Source organism: Netta rufina (genome assembly GCF_964035555.1).
Source record: "Netta rufina genome assembly, chromosome: 2".
In the NCBI taxonomy this organism is placed as follows: domain Eukaryota; kingdom Metazoa; phylum Chordata; class Aves; order Anseriformes; family Anatidae; genus Netta; species Netta rufina.
Window position 1 is genome coordinate 43,575,014 of NC_140124.1, and position 19,578 is coordinate 43,594,591.

The following is a 19,578-nucleotide window of genomic DNA, read 5'->3' on the forward strand; positions in this document are numbered from 1 at the left end:
GGGTAGGGCTGGGATCCCCCTTTTTGCTTTGTCATGTGGATCTGGGGCAGAACACACACCTCCTAATTCCAGCACTTGCCTCTCAGCTAATATCACAACTAATGCAATAGCTGGGTGGGAAGAGACCAGGCCAGGAGCTCTGGGTATCACCAGTCTATGATTCTGTGACCCCAAAGCATCAGCTTGCAGCTCTCTTTCATTACATCTGCTACCCTGGTCACAATGGCAGGGGTTGATGTTTTTTCCCCCAAAGTACAGCCCCACCAGCACACACAATTACAGAGCACAACTTTATTTATTTATTTCTTTAAATTAAGATTACTGGGGGTTGTACAAGGCAGAGCAGTGCTGGTGGCTTCCCCGACACGGGCGTGAATTGCAGCTCTCTTGGCGTAATAGCGCCTTCTAAATCAGAAGAGCTTTGTCCATCCAACACAGGCTACTGTTATTTCTACGTCTGTAAATCACTCAACATAAAACTTAATGAGCTGCATGCCCCTTCTTCATGAACCCCAGCCAAACAGGAGCACAATGCTGCAGCTGTAGCTATTAAGCGATGGTGGCAGCAAAGCACTCCATTAATACCTCATGCTCAGCAGTTTGTGATGCATGAGAGCTGAATAATTATGCCCTTGTTACCCTCAAATGAGGCACAATTGCCAGAAACAAGAGTTTACAATTAAAAAAAAAAAACTGTACCAAGTCAAGGACAACATTTGTTCATTCATAAAACAAGCCTTTCTGGGCAAGAGGACTGTGAGGCAGAAAACTGCCAGGCTGACGTTAACTAGACAGCGGTTTCTAATGCTGTGTTGTACCTCCTTGCTAGACCTCCACAGGCACTTTATCCCAGCTGTTTTGAGAAATCAGCAGAGCTGTAGCTAAAGCACTTGTTACTGTACAGTAGCAGCTCCCTGCCTTCAGTTAGTTGCGTACAGGGGCCACAAAGCTGAGAAGTAACCGCTCCTTCCCTACCTACAGCTCAGTGGGAGCGAGGATTTCAGGATAATGTCTGCACTGAGATTTTGGAATGACAGCTGGTTAAAAGGAGGGCTCTGCTGAGGGTAGACAGCCTTGCGTTATTTTGGGCAACACTTCACCTAATCCAGGGTAGGGTGCGTAAAGAAAATTGTCATGCTTATGCCTTACAACATTACGACATCAGTCTTATGACAGACCCAAGTGATGGCTAAAGAGCGTTTTGCAGCACTCTCCAGACACAGCACTGCAGAATACTACCTGCTTTCATGCAGAATATCTAGCACCAGATACCTAGCAGGATACTCACGGTGTGCTGTTCTCATCAGGCTGCAAATGAAGCGCGTTACAGAAGAATGTGCTTGTGCTGTCACCTCCTTGTGAAGCTCTGACTCTCACCTCAGGACTTGCCAACTTCAAAACAGCCAAGGCTGTTTTATTTGCCCCGTCCTGTTCTAATATTCAGCCAAGAGATAATAGGTCGTAAGAAACAAACTGAAATGAGTGGTCAGGACGTGCGGGCTGGGCAGAGCAAGTTTTGCTGTGGTGCCTGGAGAGGACTGGAATTGCAAGAAGCCCTGTCTGGCATGCTTTGCGGCTGTGGCTGCCAACATTTCTGTTTCTAGACCCTGAATTTTTTTCCAGCGTGCATCATTTGCATTTTTTTGATAATAAGCTTCTCTCATTTAACTTCCCCAGAGTCCAAGAAACGCTCGGGTACTCCCCATTCCTTTCTTCTGCCTCCCGCCTACCCGTGAGCCACAGCCCTTTCATTGGAAACCACAGCATAATACAGACCAGGGAAATCTTCAAAGCTGCAGCACAGCACATTATAGGTGCAGATGTCATGATGCAGCTGAAGCCTGACTTTATAATAAAAATGAATTTTTTAAAAAGATCTCGACAGGTTACAAAATAAAAGGAATAAAAGCAAAACCTTTACCATATCCCAACTGCTTAGACGGAATACCTGCTTGAGACAGCATTTATCTATTACCAGAAATCCTTCAGGCTACATTTTGGAAAATAAGCATTTGGAAAAAATATCACTGAAATACGCTCTTCAGTTTATAGCCACACTGACGAGAGGAGAGGGCAAGGGGGCTTTCAGTGAAAATCCAGGTGGGAGGAGGGCGAAATCCTGCAGGCCACATCATTTCAATCCCAGGATCATCTTTGCCCTCTTGTGGGCAAACTTCTCTCCTGCAGCTTCTCAGCAGCTTTATCATCTGTCTGCGGGGAGCTGCACCGTGTGGCCAGCGCAGCCAGAATGCAAAACCATGACTGGACTTCCTCGTGTTCCCTTGAGCAGGCCAAGAATAGCTATCCTGAAGTCAAAGGGAAATCAAACCCACAGCCCAGCCACGTAGTTAACCTTGCTCGGTTCCTGCAGAGCTGCCTGAAGAAGGCTGTATGAGCAAGCAGGTGGCTGTCGTGCTCCTCACTCTAAGGAGAAAGCCCAGCTGAGAGCAAGGAAAGATGGATGTGCCTCGAACAACAGGCAGGCAGCAGCACCCAGGTGCTGCCTGTGCCACTCACAAAGGAAACCTGCAGCCTACTAGCCTGTGTTCTGCCCTGCTGTACTGTTAATTTACAGCAAATTAATTTTGGAGCACACTGCTGAGAAAGGAGTCGCCACGATTCTAGCAGTAACAGCACCGAAACTGTGTGGTCATGCTCCAAATTATTCAGTCTTTCTCACGTTTCTTAGATCTCCTCAGTTGTCTTCTCAGGCTTTGTAACTCCACCACTGATGTACCCTTTTAACACAACATTTTGCTCTGATTGATTGCACCTCGTTTTCAAATTAAACTTAATTAATAGCATTAGAGACCTTTTCCCCTTACAATTATGTTCATCTCTAGCGACTTCATCGAGAGAATTTCACCTTTAATATATGACATACAGAAAAATACAGTGTCGTTCCAGTTTCAGTGCTGACAGCTTAAAGTGCCATTCTCCTGCTTACAAAATATGCAGGTAATAAGCAATCTGTAGGATTATAAAACAAAAAAAGCTATCTTGTGTGCCAGAAAGCACACAATTTCCTTTTCCTCACCCCCACTACTGACAATCAAACAAACATTTTAAAAAGATCAGGTGGCTTCTCCTCAACCTAGTAACTCAGTCACCTGCATTTTTCTCCACCAGCAGATAGGATTTGCTTGTGAGACCTTTTCCTGGTTTGTGCTACTGCCTTTAATAAGCCTACCAGGTTATTCAAATTTTCAGCTCCAACTTATCAAGACAACATGAAACCAGCACTTAAATTACTCACATTTACACAATAGGTGTAAAGTCTGTTACAAACTAGCTTGGTTGGACCCCGTGGGATGAGACAACACCAACATTATTGGACCTTTCCTCCTGGAAACATCCACTGAAAAGGCTCGGCTTTGCAGGTTTGCAGGCTGGACCCTCTTCCCCAGTAACAGGCAAACACAATGCAAGCTCCTTCCTCCAAACCAGGAACAAAGCATGATGTTATTTCCTATGGTTTGTTCTGGGAGAGCTATATACTGACACCAAGCACCAGCAGTAGAAACGAGAAACACATACTTAAGTCATATTTTATTTTAAAAATGATTACAAAATATTTTTAAAAGTTCTTAAGTCCAAAAGAGCATAATACATTAAAAAGACCACAGGCTTGGAATGGAAAAATAGTTAAACATTACAAAATTATTTTAATGGAAGTTCAAGGCAACGATGACTGCAAAACTGTAAAAAAAAAATTATTGTATACAATATATAAAACCATTGTTATCATCCTGATTTAATAATCATTAAGTCACTTAAATTCTCAAAGGTACAAAAGTGATAGTTCTGAATGGCATAAAATTTAATCTAGATGAATAATTTAGATTTAATCTAAAATTTAATCTGCTGCTGCTTACAGCAATAAAGCAGAACAAAGATGAATTTCCATCTTGAAGGCACTACCAGCATCTCGATTCATTACAGCTTTATGTAACGTTTTTAAAGTCTCACCAAAGCTTCCCTTCAGTGTAGTAAGTTTGGTATTTTTATTGCACAAATTTGAGCAGAACGAGGATTACCGTGCTGGCCATTATGCAAAAACATCTTGTGCAGAGCTCTGAGACTTGTGTAGGACAATTTGCTGTAGTTTTGAGTCAGAGGGTGGAAAGGCAGATCTGAATTGTAGAAGACCACGATCCTCCCCTGCTGTTTTTAAAGCACAGAGCACGAGCAGTAAGGCACAACTCCTTCCCATACTTGAATCCAAAGGGCATTGCTAGCATCGTGAATGCAGAACACACACAAAAAAAAATATTCCCAGCCTACACAAGGCACATGCAGATTTTCAGAGGAGAAACTCACAGACCAGCCCCTTCACAGCAAGTCCTCACACGTCCTGGAGAACCCTCTGCACCGATTCTCACGGCACTGTAAACAAGGCCCGAAATTCAGTGCACGGAGTATTTTTGGACAGGCTCAACTGGAAAAGGTGAAAGCTTGCAAAGTGTCTGAGCAGGCTCACGACACCACTGCCAAGCACTGCGGTGGAGATGGGAGAAGACAACCCTCAGCTTGACGCATGGCCAACTGCTCCTGTCCCCAGGTGTTACTGTCAGCTAAAGTTGTACACGGATGGTTGCTTTGTGAACAGTAAGAGAAATTTAGGGCAGTTCCTCATAACTGCCCTTCTGCCAAAGCTCCCACCACTCTCCTGAACAGACCCTCAGTCACAATCAGCCAACTTAAATGTAAGCAATTAAAAAACCTGCTTCAAGTAAAGCAGGCTGGTTTCATCAGAAACAGGCTGGGAAACGTGCAAACCACTTTGCTGACAGAGCACGGGATGGTAAGAGGCATCCAGCCACACACAGCTCCCACAAAAAAACACGTTTCATCCAGGTCCAGGGCCATCCTCTGGGATCGGTCCAAGAGAGAGACACTCAGAACCTGGATCCAGCACCAAAAGCGTGACAGGGGGCACTTCAAGGCTGCAGGGGGCCACGCCACGCAGCTTTGGGGTAGGGAAATCTCTCACCCTACTAGTCTGTGAGGGCAGAGGTGCCAGGAGGGACACAGGGATAGCATCTACCCCTTTGTCTTGTGGAGCTGGCAAAGCAGTTTCCAAAAAACTACCCACTTTTTTTTCATTAGCTGATGGCAGAGCATCCCTTTCGGTCAGAGACAGAACTGGATCCTCAAATCCCTACAGGGATCAGTGAGTCAGTGAGAAAATGGATAAAAGCTACTTGAAACAGCTACAAGGAAAATGGCACACTCTGTTTCTCTGTAAAGGATTGGCAGTAGACACCACATAGATATGGAGGCCAAGGTAGAGAGGTGACTTCACCGATCCCTCTCAGTACCGGTATCTCCAATTCGGGAGTGGACACCAACAACAAAGCTCTTCAGTGGGGAAAAGTCTTTCAGAGAAAGCAATCAAAACCTATAATTCCTGTCACATGTTTTCAACGAGGAAAAAAAAAAAAAAGGAAAAATTACCCCATGACACAAGCCCCACCATAGTGCCGCATCATTTAAAAATATCAGCAACACTGTGTTATTCTTACGCTATATTTACAGCTTTTGATTATATATCAAGATTTAGAAACGGCAGGCTTCTTAATGTGCATTGATTAGATAGAATGCCAGGCAATAAAAATAATTATAATTAAGAAAAATAAAAAATAAAAATAAAACAACCCACAAAACCAAGCAAAACCAAACCCAAACTTAAAATATTAATTATAGCTGTGGACACAAACCCCGAAGTAAGGCACTGCAAATTGCAGCAGAGATATTGAGATATTTCCCACTGTGGCCAGCTTGGTAAGCAGTAAGGTTGCTTGTAAACAAAACCATCTCAAAACCTACCCAGCTTTCAGGCACAGCTACGGCAGGCTCTGCACACCTACACCAAGATCAAGTGTTAGTGCAAATGGACACTAATAAATACAAGGAAAACCAATTCCAACCTAAGGAACATTTCATCCTCACAAAGCAGGAAATTAGGCGAAGGAAAGTCTGTATTTTATGCACGGTTCTGAAACCAAGCTGCAGCTTAAACCTCATGATTCACGCCAGCTGTCAAAATGTTACACTGCCCAAGCGAAGTGTAGTGTTAAGGTTAGGTCTCAGAGCTTAGAGAGACAACATCACAAACTCACATTCGTCAGAAAGTAGCAGTACTGGGAGTTAAAAAAAAAAAAAAAAAAAAAAAAAACACAAACAAACAACAACAACAAGAAAAACCTTTGACCCTCTTTTACAATGCTTTGTCTTACAATGGCTTCCTCATCCTTTTCCAAATATAGCTCTCAGACAATTTCTGGAGGGCTTACTCTCAGTGATGCCACAGCAGGTTACGGGACTATACATTTATCAGACAATGATATTGATGAAGCGGAGTTAATGCCTGGAAGACACAACAGATGTCACGAGAACTCAAACACGGACTGTTTTTGCATAATCAGCTTTTTCTCATTTGCTTTGGCATTTTGGAAGGTCTCTTGACACACAGCAGTTCGCCCTACTTTTGAGGGCTTCCCTCTAAATGAGGTTTAGCCATTTAGTTTCTACCTCAGACATCTGCAAAATGCCTTTTTTTTTGTTTGTTTTTAACCACTTCACTTTTTACACAGTAGCCATCAACACCTAGTCTCTCACTGGTCTGATACACGTTGCATCAGTAGTGTTTCTTGCAGTCTCCCAGCCCCTTGCTTTTAAGACAAATTGAGGTTACGAGTGCTTATTTACCTGTTCACCAGCTGAGTCAGCCAGCAGCAAGAAGTCTCATACTAGTGCCATAGATATCAGCACAGAAAATGGTGCTGCCAAACCAATCTGGTAAAACTGTGCACAAACAAGCTGTGCATGGTATCAACCCTACAAATGATAGTCGATATTACAACATGCTGTAATCGTTCTCCCACTGATGTTCAGATTGCTACTTCTGGGTGACTTTGTGAAAATACTTAAACTTTTTCCTCTCACAGATGCCAGTCCATTTTTATTTTATTTTTTTTCCCCTGTGACTTTTGTCACTTTTGAAACAGTCTGAGGGAATATTCTGGCATACAAGCCTGAACTTGAATAACCATGGAGTACAAAGCTGTCTCCAAAAAAACCACAAAACATTATATTACCCCCTGCATAAAAACCCTAAGCTATTTCATTAAACTGATCTCCACAGACAGAACTAAAAAGTGTAGTTAGTAAAAACAAACCAAAAACCCTTACATAAAGATAAGCATTTTTGTAAAGCTGCAATTGGGTATTATCCCTTTTACACTTACTGTTTGGCCAGTGAGTACAAGAATGAGTTCTACCGTACTAACTTGTAACTAGTAGAAGATATATTTGGTCCAGTTCATATAGAAAATGTCTTTAAGGCATAACTGAGAATTTATGCGCCACAGATTATCCTTTCGTAGTCACTCCTACCAAAATTGAATCAGCACAATGATGTCCTTGTGTTATTCTATTTAGACTATTTTTTTTTTAATGTATGCCACCTAGAGAAATGGCAGAACAAGTTACCTACAAAATAAAATAGAACATGATGTTCAAGGTGATGTTACTTGACCTAAGGATCAATTTGTGATGAGCAAAGTGTAAAAAATTGATTTGAAGGAAGAGGCAGAAGTTTTACCTACAGAGCACTGAAATTTCATTTTAGTTTGCTCCACTCAAAAAACAAAACAAAACAAAACAAAACAAAACACACAAAAAAAAATAGTTTCAGAAAGTTCAGCTTGATTCATTCAGTGGGCGAATTTCTGCAGTGCCCTGAGTATTGCCTGAATTTTGAGGATGTTCTCTGGTGCTTTGTTTCTGCCTGTCCCAATACTCCATCACAAACTCAGCTAAAAATGCCCCACTTGCGAAAAATCCAAATACCTGTGAAAGTGAAAGAAACTTATGAATTAAAAAAGTACAAACTTTGACAGTATTCTATGATTTTGGAGAGATTTGCTGCACTATTCATGTATGTTAATAATGCTGGTATATTAAATCAATGGTTCCATTTAAATTAGCAACAGATCAGAAGTCTTAATTCTAGCATATTCAATGCAAAAGTTGTTACAATTCTCATTCTCTTAATCAAGTGTGAATCTTAGGGTATGTTCTAAACAGATCTTAATAGTAGAAGTATATTCATTTTTTTTTTTTTTTTTTTGCAGTAAAATTAGTAAAGAAGTATGGCAGTGGTGGTATAGCAGATTATTTATCCAAGAGATGTTTGCTGTTTAAAGGGACTAAGTGAAGAAGAATAACCCGTGGAAGGTGAAGGGAGATAAACTAACAGAGCCTAAGCAAGTCCTTGCTGCAGCAGCATGTGGGGCTGACGTGACCTTTTGCTAATGACCACTTTCATTATTAGTCATAGCAACGTAGTGGTAAGCAGACCGTTGGTTTTAGCAGCTTCTTTCAAGCAAGAAAGTACACGCACACATTTACGCTAACTTTTAAATAAAATTAAGCAACAGGTTTGCCCAAAAACAATTAGATACTATGAAGTCTTGAATCCCGATATTTTTGTTTTTCCAGCTCCAGGACAAAAACAAACAAAAAACCCACCACCACCACCAAAAAAAAAAAAAACACACACACACAGAAAAGGAAGACTAATCAAACCATTAGGACTCTATATATCAGCATCACAACAGATGACCATACAGAAGTGTGTATCTTCATGCTGAGTACGGAACAGAATTCAATTTTTATTCATTCAAGAAGAAAATCAAAATTTGATCTTTAATCTCACATATTCACAACTCCAAAGTTATTCCAAAAGAGCACCAAATGAGTAAGGAACTGTGACCCACACCTTCTACGGTGCCTTGTCCTGCACCTCTGTTGCTCTTCTATTTTTGTCTCTGAGGAACCTATCATTCTTATTGCAACCTTTACAGGCCAGCGTTCTCTACATATATTTTATAATGTCTGACAAAAGATGTGGTTTCTTGCTGACTTTGCAAGAGGATAGCATTACAGGAGCACAATTAAGGAAAAAAGTTGGCATTTCAGAGGCGAGTATCAGAGAGCTTGGGAGGCCGTGAGAGATGGCAGTGCCATTAACAGTGACAGATGCCAGGGAATAGTACAGAGCCAAGGCAGTGAAATGAAGTGAGGAACCAAGAAGTGAGCCACAGCTGCTGGGGAGCTGCAAGCAGGACTGCTGGAAAGCTCTGCATCCGGGGAATGCCTACTCTTTGGATTTCCTAAGCTGAGTTTCAGAAGCTCTTAAACAGCTAGCTCCCCCTGAAACCTGTAATGCACTGAATTCTGTTCCCTGCCCAGTTTTTTCCCCGCAAACTGGGTGAGGTTTAAAGGGTAGACAAATTAAGATACAAGATAAATGCAAAGTAAAAGATACAATTGTAAGACTTACCCATGCAATAGTTGCAGAAACCAACCCAGAATTCGTTGCAGCAAGAACTATTGAAGCTAACAGGAAAATGACACCTATGGCTAGCATGGCCCAAAAGTTCTGGAAACATAAAAAATAAATGTTACAGAATTGTAGGTATACTACCTGAAAAAGCACAAGCATCCTAACAGCAACCAAGTTAATCCGCAGTGAGTTTACAGTTTGAAACTCTGATGCTCATGGAAGCTTCAGAAAATCATGGAATCATACGGAATGGTTTGGGTTGGAAGGGACCTTAAAGATCACCTTGTTCCAACCCCCTGCCATGGGCAGGGACACCTCCCACCAGACCAGGCTGCCCAAAGCCCCATCCAGCCTGGCCTTGAACACCTCCAGGGATGGGGCATCCACAGCTTCTCTGGGCAGCCTGTTCCTCTACCTCAACACCCTCACAGTAAAGAATTTCTTCCTTGCATTTAATCTAAATCTCCAATCTAAATCTAAAACAAAACAACAAAAAAACACTCTTAAAATTATTATAAAGTTATTATAAAGTTATTATAAAGTTATTATAAAGCCTTAAAGTTATTATAAAGTTATAAAGTTACTTATTTATTAACTGTAATATAACCTATGTTAATTTATCCTTTAATTAGAGAATAATAAATGATTCACTCTGCATTGCCTTTTTACTCCACAGTAGTCTTTAAGCACTTGCATTAAATGGTTTGTTTTTTAAAAAAATAAATCTTACCACTTTCTCTACTTTATCTTTCCCGAAGGTTTCATATGCAACAGTGCAATACACACAGAGGATCAGGAGGCTCAGAAGAAAAGCAGTGCAGCTTGTGAATTCAAAGAAGTAAAGTCCACCACAATTGCTACAATCCTCCACAATTTCCTCAAAAATAACAGCCAGAAGAGAGAGAAACTGCAAACAAATAACATACTTGTGTTAGATCAAGTCACCAATATCCTTAGCAAACAGATGTCTCCAATATTAAGGTTAATGATGACAGAATTAAAACAACAACAACAACAACAAAAGAATCTAAAAAGAACTTGGTGAAGTTCTGCACTATTTTATGGTTATTTACCTATGGATAACACAGGTAGAAATACAATGACACAGTTTAGGCTTGATGTTCAAGTCAGTCAACAAACTCCACTGGGTTAAGCTCCACCATCTACACACTTTTAACTGAAGCCTTCCCATTTGTGGCTTTGAGCAGTAGGAAGCAGAGCAGGCAGACAGCACGAGAAGCACAGCTTCCAGTCAGAACAAGCAAAAATGCAATTGCTTACTACTTACAACCGCATTTAGTTTTACATGCATTTGGGATTGGGGTGGATCAGAAGAGTCTGACCCAGCCATTTACCTCCCTGAAAGCCTGCAGCTGGTGTTATCTCCCTCGATAAACTTCAGAGAAAGTACAGCTAATGGCTCGTGTGTTTATGACCAGTAACAACAGAAGCTCAATTGCAGGAACCAAAACTTCAAACTATGTTTAAACCACATTTAAGCTATGTTGGGCAGTGTTTAATCTCTGCAGAAGCTTACGTTAGCCTCCCCGCAGCAGTATTTTTTGAGGACAGAACATGAGTTAACTCCCATACAGACACCAAGCATCTGCTGCTGGATCTTCTACCACCTTACTGTACAAGAAGGGTATTGCTTTTTTTTTTTTTTTTTTTTTTAAATAGTCTCTCATTTTGGCCACTTCTTGCTGGTTTTCTTCATCCTAAAGAGTTGACAGAGGATATAGATCCTTGCAGTAAGGAGTTCAGCGGACTGGAACAATTATTAGGAATCAGCCATAAAATCAAGACTGATACAGGGAGGATGATCCTATTTTTAAAGATACTATCTGGGCAATAATGGAGTCGACAGCTCTTCTATGAAAAAAATCTAATTCTAGAATTGTCATTTTTGAGTTACTAGCACGTCAAAACAGCTGCAGATGCTATATCTGCATCTTATTTTGGAAAATAATGACCTGTCTTCAGTTTCAGTTTTCTGACAGTAAAAATAAGAAAAGTGACTTAGCAAGTGGGAACTGTAAATTCACCAGCTAAGCAAGACCTCATAAAACATCGTGCTTTGAATACCCAACGGTGTAGAGTAAACAGGATCTCAGAAAGGGAAAAGCACACACGGGTCGGTAAACTGACACGTTACAATCAGCCCTCCGCATACTTCCCTTCTCTCTCGTGCTTGGCTGGCAAAGCAAATTTCTCAGAAACCCTCACGCCTAACCCAGTGATTACTGCAGATGCCCAAGGAATATTTTTCTCCCCCTCCCTTCTGGGATTTGTATTTCTACCTGCGTATATCAGCACTGACAGCTGAATGCCATCACTTTCACCAGAGGCAGAACAGAAAGGAAATAAAGGTCTTTTTGGCAACCTGCCCTAAAAAGGCTTTAGAAGCCCAGGTAACTATAATATGGTCTAAGTAACCGCAAAAAAAAAACCCTCTCCACTGAGTGTGCAAATGAGTGGGAGGAAAAAAAAAATCACATTCAAGGAGTACTTTTAAAGGATTTCATGTCAAAAAAACGGGGAGAAGGGAGGACTGATCTGGCGTCCTTTGTGGGACTTCTCCAACAGCATTCAAATTTTTATAAATGAGCTGAATAGCAAAAGAGTGCATCATTAAAAAAGCTTTGATGTGAAGAACTTTGCTTGATGTAGTGTATCAGCTGCACCTCTATAAGCTGCAGAGAGTTCTGCTTGGGTTTGTTAATTTGCTTCTTGACATCACTACAAATAAACATGAGAGGGCTCTGTTGTTACGTTTTCTTCGGTTTCCCAGTTCTGCAAGCACAGCTACCCGCCTAGGTCAGCGCAGAGCAGTACAGGCTTACATGAAGCAGCTGAAGCTTGCTCTGTTGTATTTTTATGTTTGCTGTCTCCACACTGAGCCTATGGAAACTTCCCAGTGGCAAGCACCCACAATCTCACTATGGTTTTATTTGAGCAATGAGCAGAGAGGGACAGCTCAGGAGCTCCTCATTTTCTTCAGAGCTAAACCTTCAGAGCAAAGCCTCTTTCACACTGAAGACTGAGGAAATACCTGAGGACACGAACAGGCAGCTGCCACCTTCCTTGCCTCTCGTGCAGAGCCCTGCATTGCTGTGGATGCAGATGAGTCCCAAGTGCCCATACAGACACAGGCCATTAAGTAACTTCCTCGGTCCTCTGCCAGCAAGAACTTTGCATCGACACTGATGCTACTGCGAGTTTCTGCACAAATGTCACGTTTCTCAAGTAAATTTAAGAAGTGAAAGGCTACAAAAATAAAGCAAATCTATGAAATTTCCAACAGGCCTGTTAAAACACAGAGCAGTGGTGTTCCCAGCACAAAACCTGCCCGTTTAGCAGGGTGCACGAATTAATTCAGTTTAGCAGCTCACCTGTCTGATTATCAGTGTGCAAACCCCACAATAACGAACCATCACTGTTCTAACACAAGGCTAATAGATGTTAATGACCACCACCATCACCAGGACTTCCAATAAAAAGAAACCAATGCTTTCCTAAAACAGGAACACTTCTCCTACTGGAAATATTGAGGCTTCCACCTTCAGTAATTTCTGGAGCTTGCTGTAAGTGCTTTGGCCAAGAGCTGAAGATCTGCGCATTTCGGTAAAGTGAAACAAAAGGATGGAGGAACTGTTGGAAGTGAGGAAGGTGAATGATTATAATTCAATTTTATTTTTCCTCTTATTGAAAGACTGTTATAGGCCATAAGCTGCTACTTCTTTAGGAGCCTGTCAAGCAGCTACCCATCCTTGTCAGGACAGGCCTTAATAACTTACCTTCTTCCTTCCTAGAAAGCTTTTAAAATAATGCCTCTGCTCAGGTAAGCAGTTGAAGACATTGCTACACCAGTAGAGTTGCATATGCAATAGTTTGTTTTATTTCATTAAACTACTGATCTGTAACGATCTGTTTGTTTGGGAGCAACATCCAGCAGATCTTTGTTAATCTCCAGAAGATGAAGTAACATTTTGCATCCTGTTATATTTAATATAGTATTCTTGGGTGTGATTTTTTTATTAAACAGTCTTAGAAAGCATTGCTTCGGGCAGCATTAGCATTACCAGCACTGCTTTCTTCAGCTTTCACCTGGGGCTTTTGACTCTGTGTGAGCCAAAGTTTAAAAACCGAACGTCCTCTTTTCTGCACAGCGAATTAACAAGAAAGGGCTGGAAATCACCTATGATTCCTCCCAGCATGAGACATCTGACTGAGAAGCCACTGCGATGGAAAATGTTTGCTGACACATTTACAGTCAGCTGCCCTTTGCCGCTGTGGTTTCGCTGCTCGCTGCTGGTACGTACACCCAGTGCTCCTCACATCGCTACCAGCAAGCTTGGGAAGATCCATCACTGAGGCTGGGAACACACAGGAGCACGATCCGGTGTCCCGGTGCTGAGCACATCCAGGAATAACGTTAGGGGGACCCTAAGGGGGACCCAGCAACCCCACAACCTGACAAAGGTTTCTACCGCCTGTTTACATCCAGCGAGGCCCTCGGAAGAGAGTACGCTATGTTTTCTGTGAGGATGGCCTCTGATTTTAAACCCTGAGGATGCCGAGCAGTGGGCCCACGGTGGCCACAGCGCTTAACCTCGGTCACGCGAGGCACACAACCAGCAGGTCGGTGCTAGCACATGCCCCTGCAGCCGGGACACGAAGAAGGAGCAAGCCCGTTAGTTCCTCACCACAAAACAACCTCAAGCTGCCCAAAAGGCAGTGCCACCGCGGCCATCTCAGCCTTCAGTTACCAGTTTGTGCAGCTTAGCAAACAACAAGGCAGGCTTTGAGGGAAGGGAAGGGAAGGGAAGGGAAGGGAAGGGAAGGGAAGGGAAGGGAAGGGAAGGGAAGGGAAGGGAAGGGAAGGGAAGGGAAGGGAAGGGAAGGGAAGGGAAGGGAAGGGAAGGGAAGGGAAGGGAAGGGAAGGGAAGGGAAGGGAAGGGAAGGGAAGGGAAGGGAAGGGAAGGGAAGGGAAGGGAAGGGAAGGGAAGGGAAGGGAAGGGAAGGGCCTCACCGGTTGCAGCACTTTGGCCGGCAGCCTCCAGCCCTTCAGGCGGTGCCGGGTGCAGCCGCAGGGCTGGCGGGGCTCCTTGCAGTGGGGCTCGGTGGTTGGGCTGTACACGGCCCCGTTCTCCATGGCCGCGCCGCCGCCGCCAAGCTGAAGGGAAGAAGCGAAAGCAAAAGGGCGAGGCAGGAGGGCGGGGAGGGAAGGGAAAGGGAAGGAAGGGGAAGGGGAAGGGGAAGGTGGAGGCGGTCCCAGTCCCTCCCGGCCGCAGGCTGGTTGCCAGCCTGGCCCTGTCCCCGGCCTTGCTTGAGGAGGAACCGGGCTGGTGCTGGGCGCTGGAGGCGGCCTGGGGCTGAGCAGGGCCTTGGGCTGCTACACTACTCACCTATCAGCCACAGAACTGCTACCACCCATCACAGCCAAATTCGGCTACACTTCACTTATTTAAGTTTCTGTCAAACGTCATATAAATGGCAATTTTCTTAACCTCAGCTTTGTATGCACGCTGGTTAAGTGAAGCCTGTGCTCAGGATCAGGTTGCTCAGCCCCCGTCTCCCTTCCAGAGCCAGCACAAGGAGCAGGGAGGATGCATGTGGCCACCCAGGAGCCCCGGTGCCTTTTGTAACCCTGCCAAGAGCCACCAGGACAGCCAGGTAAAGTAGGGTGGCCCTGCTAAAAGCAGCCGGTTCGTGCTCTGTGTTGAACATTCACCAGCAGGCCATAAGCACGATCCCTCCCAGTAAGAAAACACAAGCAAGAGGAACGCTGCAGGGCCCTTGGGCAGGGCAGCACAGGCTTGTTTGTGCCAGAAACAGTGCCTGCTGCAGCAATCGGCTTCAGAGGCAAATGAGGAGGGCAAGTCCCGCGATTCCCATGGCACGGGAGTTTCCAGTAAAATAAGCAAGGTATCGCCACGAGGGCAGCGTAGCTTCTGCCTGGGGTTGGGATGAGTCTAATGCAGTTCTGCTGGCAGCATCCCCAGAACGCAGGGCTGGGCACATAACATTTACTGTTACCACTCAGGAGTCTGCCTTGCCTTTATTGCTGTTTTTCACATTAGTACAACCATAAATAAGATTATATTACAGAGGCTGGCATCTCTTTTCTGAAGGAATTTCCCTTGTTTTGTTTTCTTCCTTGCTAGTATTTTGTGTGTGACTAGACTGTACTTTGGTCTGAGGGAGACAGGGTTTAGGGAGATAGAAGAAATGGTGAGTTTACCTTTTCAGGTGTTCGGTAGCATCTAGGGATATTTGCAGTTGTTCCCATCTGAATCTTTACCAGTGTCTTAATGCAGCTTTACTAGATTATGAACAGAGATGTAACTATTGAGTTTGCTTTTCAAGGAGTCATATAAACACTATCCAAGTCAACAAAGGATAAAATAGATTGCAACCTTTTTCTACTTACTGTTGTCTTTGAGTTGGTTTTTCGGTTCAGGCCTTCTCCAGAAAGCACATATCAATGATGCATGAATTATAAAGGTTAGCTTGCCACTTAAATCCTAGCTTATTTAGCCCACTTCATTTATTTATAAGGGAATTCATGAAAAGCAAAACAGTAACTGTAACAAAGAAGGAACTAAAAGCAGACCAGGTAGGGCCTAGTAGCTTAAAAATACTTCAGGCATTGTGTTAAAACATACAAATGCTGCTATGCACACAAACTAAAGGCGTTCTTTACCCTTTTCATTAGAATTGTCTTTCAAGTACCTCACTTTCCTTTAGAGTGAAGGCAGATCAAAACAATAGTTGCGATACATAACATGCCTGCTTAATGCAAATAACTGTAATTACCTGCCTGTGATGCAATGGAAATCCCGTTCCAGATGTGAATCTACTTCCTTCTGTTTACCTGCTGATGGAGCTTTCCAAAAACAAAGCCTTTCTTACCCACACAACCTCTGCCAGAACGGCAGAACCAGAGCTAAAAGCAGGAGCTTGCAGCAGAGAGGCAACCCTAGAGTTAGATCTTAAACTACCACAACATCTCCATTCAGCCAAAGAGCTCGAGGTTGGTGGAAGCAGATTAGTGATGAGTGACCTAGTTTTCTCCCTCATTGCATCTTCTCCACCATAGTGGCCAAAAAGCAATACTTTAAGTTGAGAAAGCTACCTCATTAGGGGAGATTACATTATAGTTTTATGACATGGCTATCACCTTGCTGCACTGAAAGAAAAAAAAATTAGAAAGAAGCGTGACTTCAGCTCCTTGAAGCAGTTGAGTAAATGTCAGCCACTGGAATATAGCGGACACAGACCAGGGCTGCATCCCTCCTGTTTTCATAGTGAAGCCCCAGTGACCCTTTGGAACTAGCTTCATATTGTGTTACAGATTTACACAGATGAAGCTAAAACCAAAATCCCTCACAACCAAAATTAGCAGCAGGGCTCCATTGACCGGACTTGTCACAAACTGATATTCCAATTTTCCCATGTTCATAAATACAATTGTGTTCTTTTGTTTTCCTTCAAGGAGGGCGAGAGAGAAGGAACTATAGCAATGGGAGAGTAGCTTAAAAGTCCAAACAGCTGAAGGAGACAGGCTCCATTTTTCATTTGAAGGGTGATGAGGTTCATCACCACGGTACAATTAAGTCAGCCAGTTCGAGGCACAGCTCTCCTCCTGGTCTCATTTCTGGTATTCCCACACAGGTATCTAACAGTTTTCTTTCATCACTCTGGCCCTGTGTATTGCAAGCATCAAGTACAATACAACTAGCTAGCAAGGGGAATAACATAAGTACTGTGACAAAGAACTCAGAAAGGCCTTGCACATGTTGCATCTGCTGAAGATTCCTCTTCTCTCAAGGCTGTATTTTTGGGCTCAGTATTGCAATTGAATTCACAAACTCCAATCTTCATACTGACCAGCTAGAACGTGTGATTTTTCAACAGCTGAAGACTAAGGATTAGCATTTTTAATAGCTATGTCTAAGTATCCCTTATGACACAAGAAGAAAACAAACCTTCAATATTCCACATTTCCCAAATGTTGGGCTAAGCTAACTCTTGTCACTGTTTTTCAGCATTTATCTGCATAAAGAGAATCACAAAGCCATGAGGTATTTGACAAGTAATGGTTCTATAGCTGCAGGTGTCCTACTGCAAATTAAGTTTGCTCCCCATAAAAGGACTGCAACCCAACAGGTTAGTACTTAAGTTCCAGACGACCCACTAGAAACTTAAAAGTTAGCGTATGTAGTATGGTAGCTAGTCCATATAGCTCAGATATCACACACACATTTCAGAGACTGACATATTTTCAGCTGAAAAGTAAGAATAGTCTGCAAGGAAAGTGGTCTTTTACCCAAAATTTTCAAGCTTAAAACTGATAGAGTAAGCTTATTACAACCAGTATACTCGAAGAACTGATGTAGGAACATGAAGGAGAGAAGGAGGAAGGAGGAAGATTTGTAAAAATCCCCCTCAAACATTCATTTTGGGGCTAATATTTCCTTATCTACACAGAACTAGCTCTGAAAATACAAAAGAATTTAATTGGTTTATTTACTTTATAGCATTTTTGTAGTATTCCACAAAACATTGTTGGTTTTTTGTTTTTGTTTGTGTTTTTTTGTTTTTTCCAATGAAAAATCATCTGTTCTTCCAATACTATCTCTAATTTCTTGTGTACTAGACTAAAACCTTGGACCCAATGACACTAAAGGCATTAAAGGCACACAAAAGTGATTAGAAGTTATTCACACTGTTATTCTTTCTAGAATCCAGGTCATAACAAACCTAACACATCTACAGGTAGGGCATTGAAGCACAATAAAGGATAACAAAGTAGTATCCTTTCCAAGCATCCTTCTCTTGTTTTACCCCACTGGTAACTTTGGTGCCTAAAAAAATGAGGATTAATTGGCACAACATTTTGTGAAAAACATCTTCTATTACATAGGCTTGTTTTGCATGATAGTTCTGGTGACACCTTCATCTTGACACTCCTGTCAGAGCAGTAGTCAGGGAAATTTCAACTCAAGGCCAAAGCCAGCAGCCAAGTAGTCTTGGTCTCACTGAATGGAAACAAGAAGCCAAAGCCACCAGGCTAAATGGAAACAAGTTCTCATTTTCTTTTTGCCATAAAAATACCTTAAAGTCTTTGTTCCAAAAAGCACAAAGCTGGGGATAGTGACAGCAGCTTTAAGAGAATTTTAACTTTAAGGAGGGAGGTAGGCTACTTCAGCATTGCAGAATAGAAAGGCCAATGTTCTTTAAAGATTTTTGATTTTTTTTTATAAAATAGATAAAACAACTAACGGGCTAGGGAAGAAATAAATTTAGAAGTTTTAAATTTGCAGAAGTGACATTTATTTCTAGAACTTTGTTTTATGAAGTGAAATTCTAATGAGTCATTAGTAAGGTTTTCCCCTGTCCCTGCTTCTGAAAAAAAAAAAAGCCACCTAGTTCAATAGTTCCTAATATATTTCTGGAAAACTAGAAAATATATGGAAATATAACACGTCCGAGTTTCCAGCTTCAAAAAGGATACTGGGCTTTGACAGACACTCAGATGAAAAATGCAGAAGCTAAAAGTTTTCTTTCCAAAACCTGAGCAGTACGAAAGTTTAGGATATTGTCCTAAAGTCTGAAGTTTCACTCCACAAACATGTACCACTGCACCTCTATGTACAAAAAAGCATGCTGCTGATGTTAGGAACAGCACCTATTACCACTTAGAGTTATGTTTCAAGAAGTTTACATGCATAAGCTACTATCAGAAGTGTACTGATAGGGAGGCATTTCTCCATGCATCAACCTCTTCTTCATCAGGGGGTTTCTGAAGTTTTCTAAAGAGTTGGAGAAATTAATGTAAGACTATTTAAAAACCTAAAACAACCAACCAACAATGAAAACCCACCCTAAACACACTGAAGAGGTCACTTGGCAATTACTCAATAAGGATATACTTTTCACATTTACTATCCTGTAGCCGCAAGTAGGAAGAGACTGTAAGCTTAAAAGAGATCAGTAAAGGGATGCTCAACATCTGTGTACCAAAAGCTGAAGTAAAGCCCTAACCTCAGTCAACTACTTCTCGTACAATATACTGAAGGCATCAGCAGGATCCTTAGTGCAACTAGGGTGTTTTCAGAATACATTACAGCAGAATCCACACAAGTCTGATAAGCTGGTGTTACTCCTAGCAACAAATGCAGCAGACTTCAGGCAGTTCCTTCCAGAACCAATGTTTTAAG

General features: G+C 42.4%; 1 protein-coding gene across 1 annotated transcript; it reads right to left on the reverse strand.

Moving 5' to 3' along the window:
• Nucleotides 1–7,563: 7,563 nt before the first annotated feature.
• On the reverse strand, nt 7,564–14,517 carry CMTM6 (CKLF like MARVEL transmembrane domain containing 6). Its single transcript, XM_084281929.1, has 4 exons — nt 14,385–14,517; nt 10,083–10,259; nt 9,350–9,448; nt 7,564–7,854 (listed from the first exon to the last, which is right to left on the reverse strand). Exons 1-4 carry the CDS (start codon nt 14,505–14,507, stop codon nt 7,705–7,707), a joined length of 549 nt encoding a protein of 182 aa, XP_084138055.1. The 5' UTR covers nt 14,508–14,517; the 3' UTR covers nt 7,564–7,704.
• Between the last annotated feature and the right edge of the window lie 5,061 nt (nt 14,518–19,578).

Excerpts from the sequence above, each read along its gene's own strand:
- CMTM6 (XM_084281929.1), bottom strand. The coding sequence starts at position 14,507 with ATGGAGAACGGGGCCGTGTACAGCCCAACCACCGAGCCCCACTGCAAG. Across the intron at positions 9,449-10,082 it reads AAGATAAAGTAGAGAAAGTG|AACTTTTGGGCCATGCTAGC; the intron begins GTAAGATTTATT and ends TTATGTTTCCAG. Across the intron at positions 7,855-9,349 it reads TTTCTGCAACTATTGCATGG|GTATTTGGATTTTTCGCAAG; the intron begins GTAAGTCTTACA and ends TCACTTTCACAG.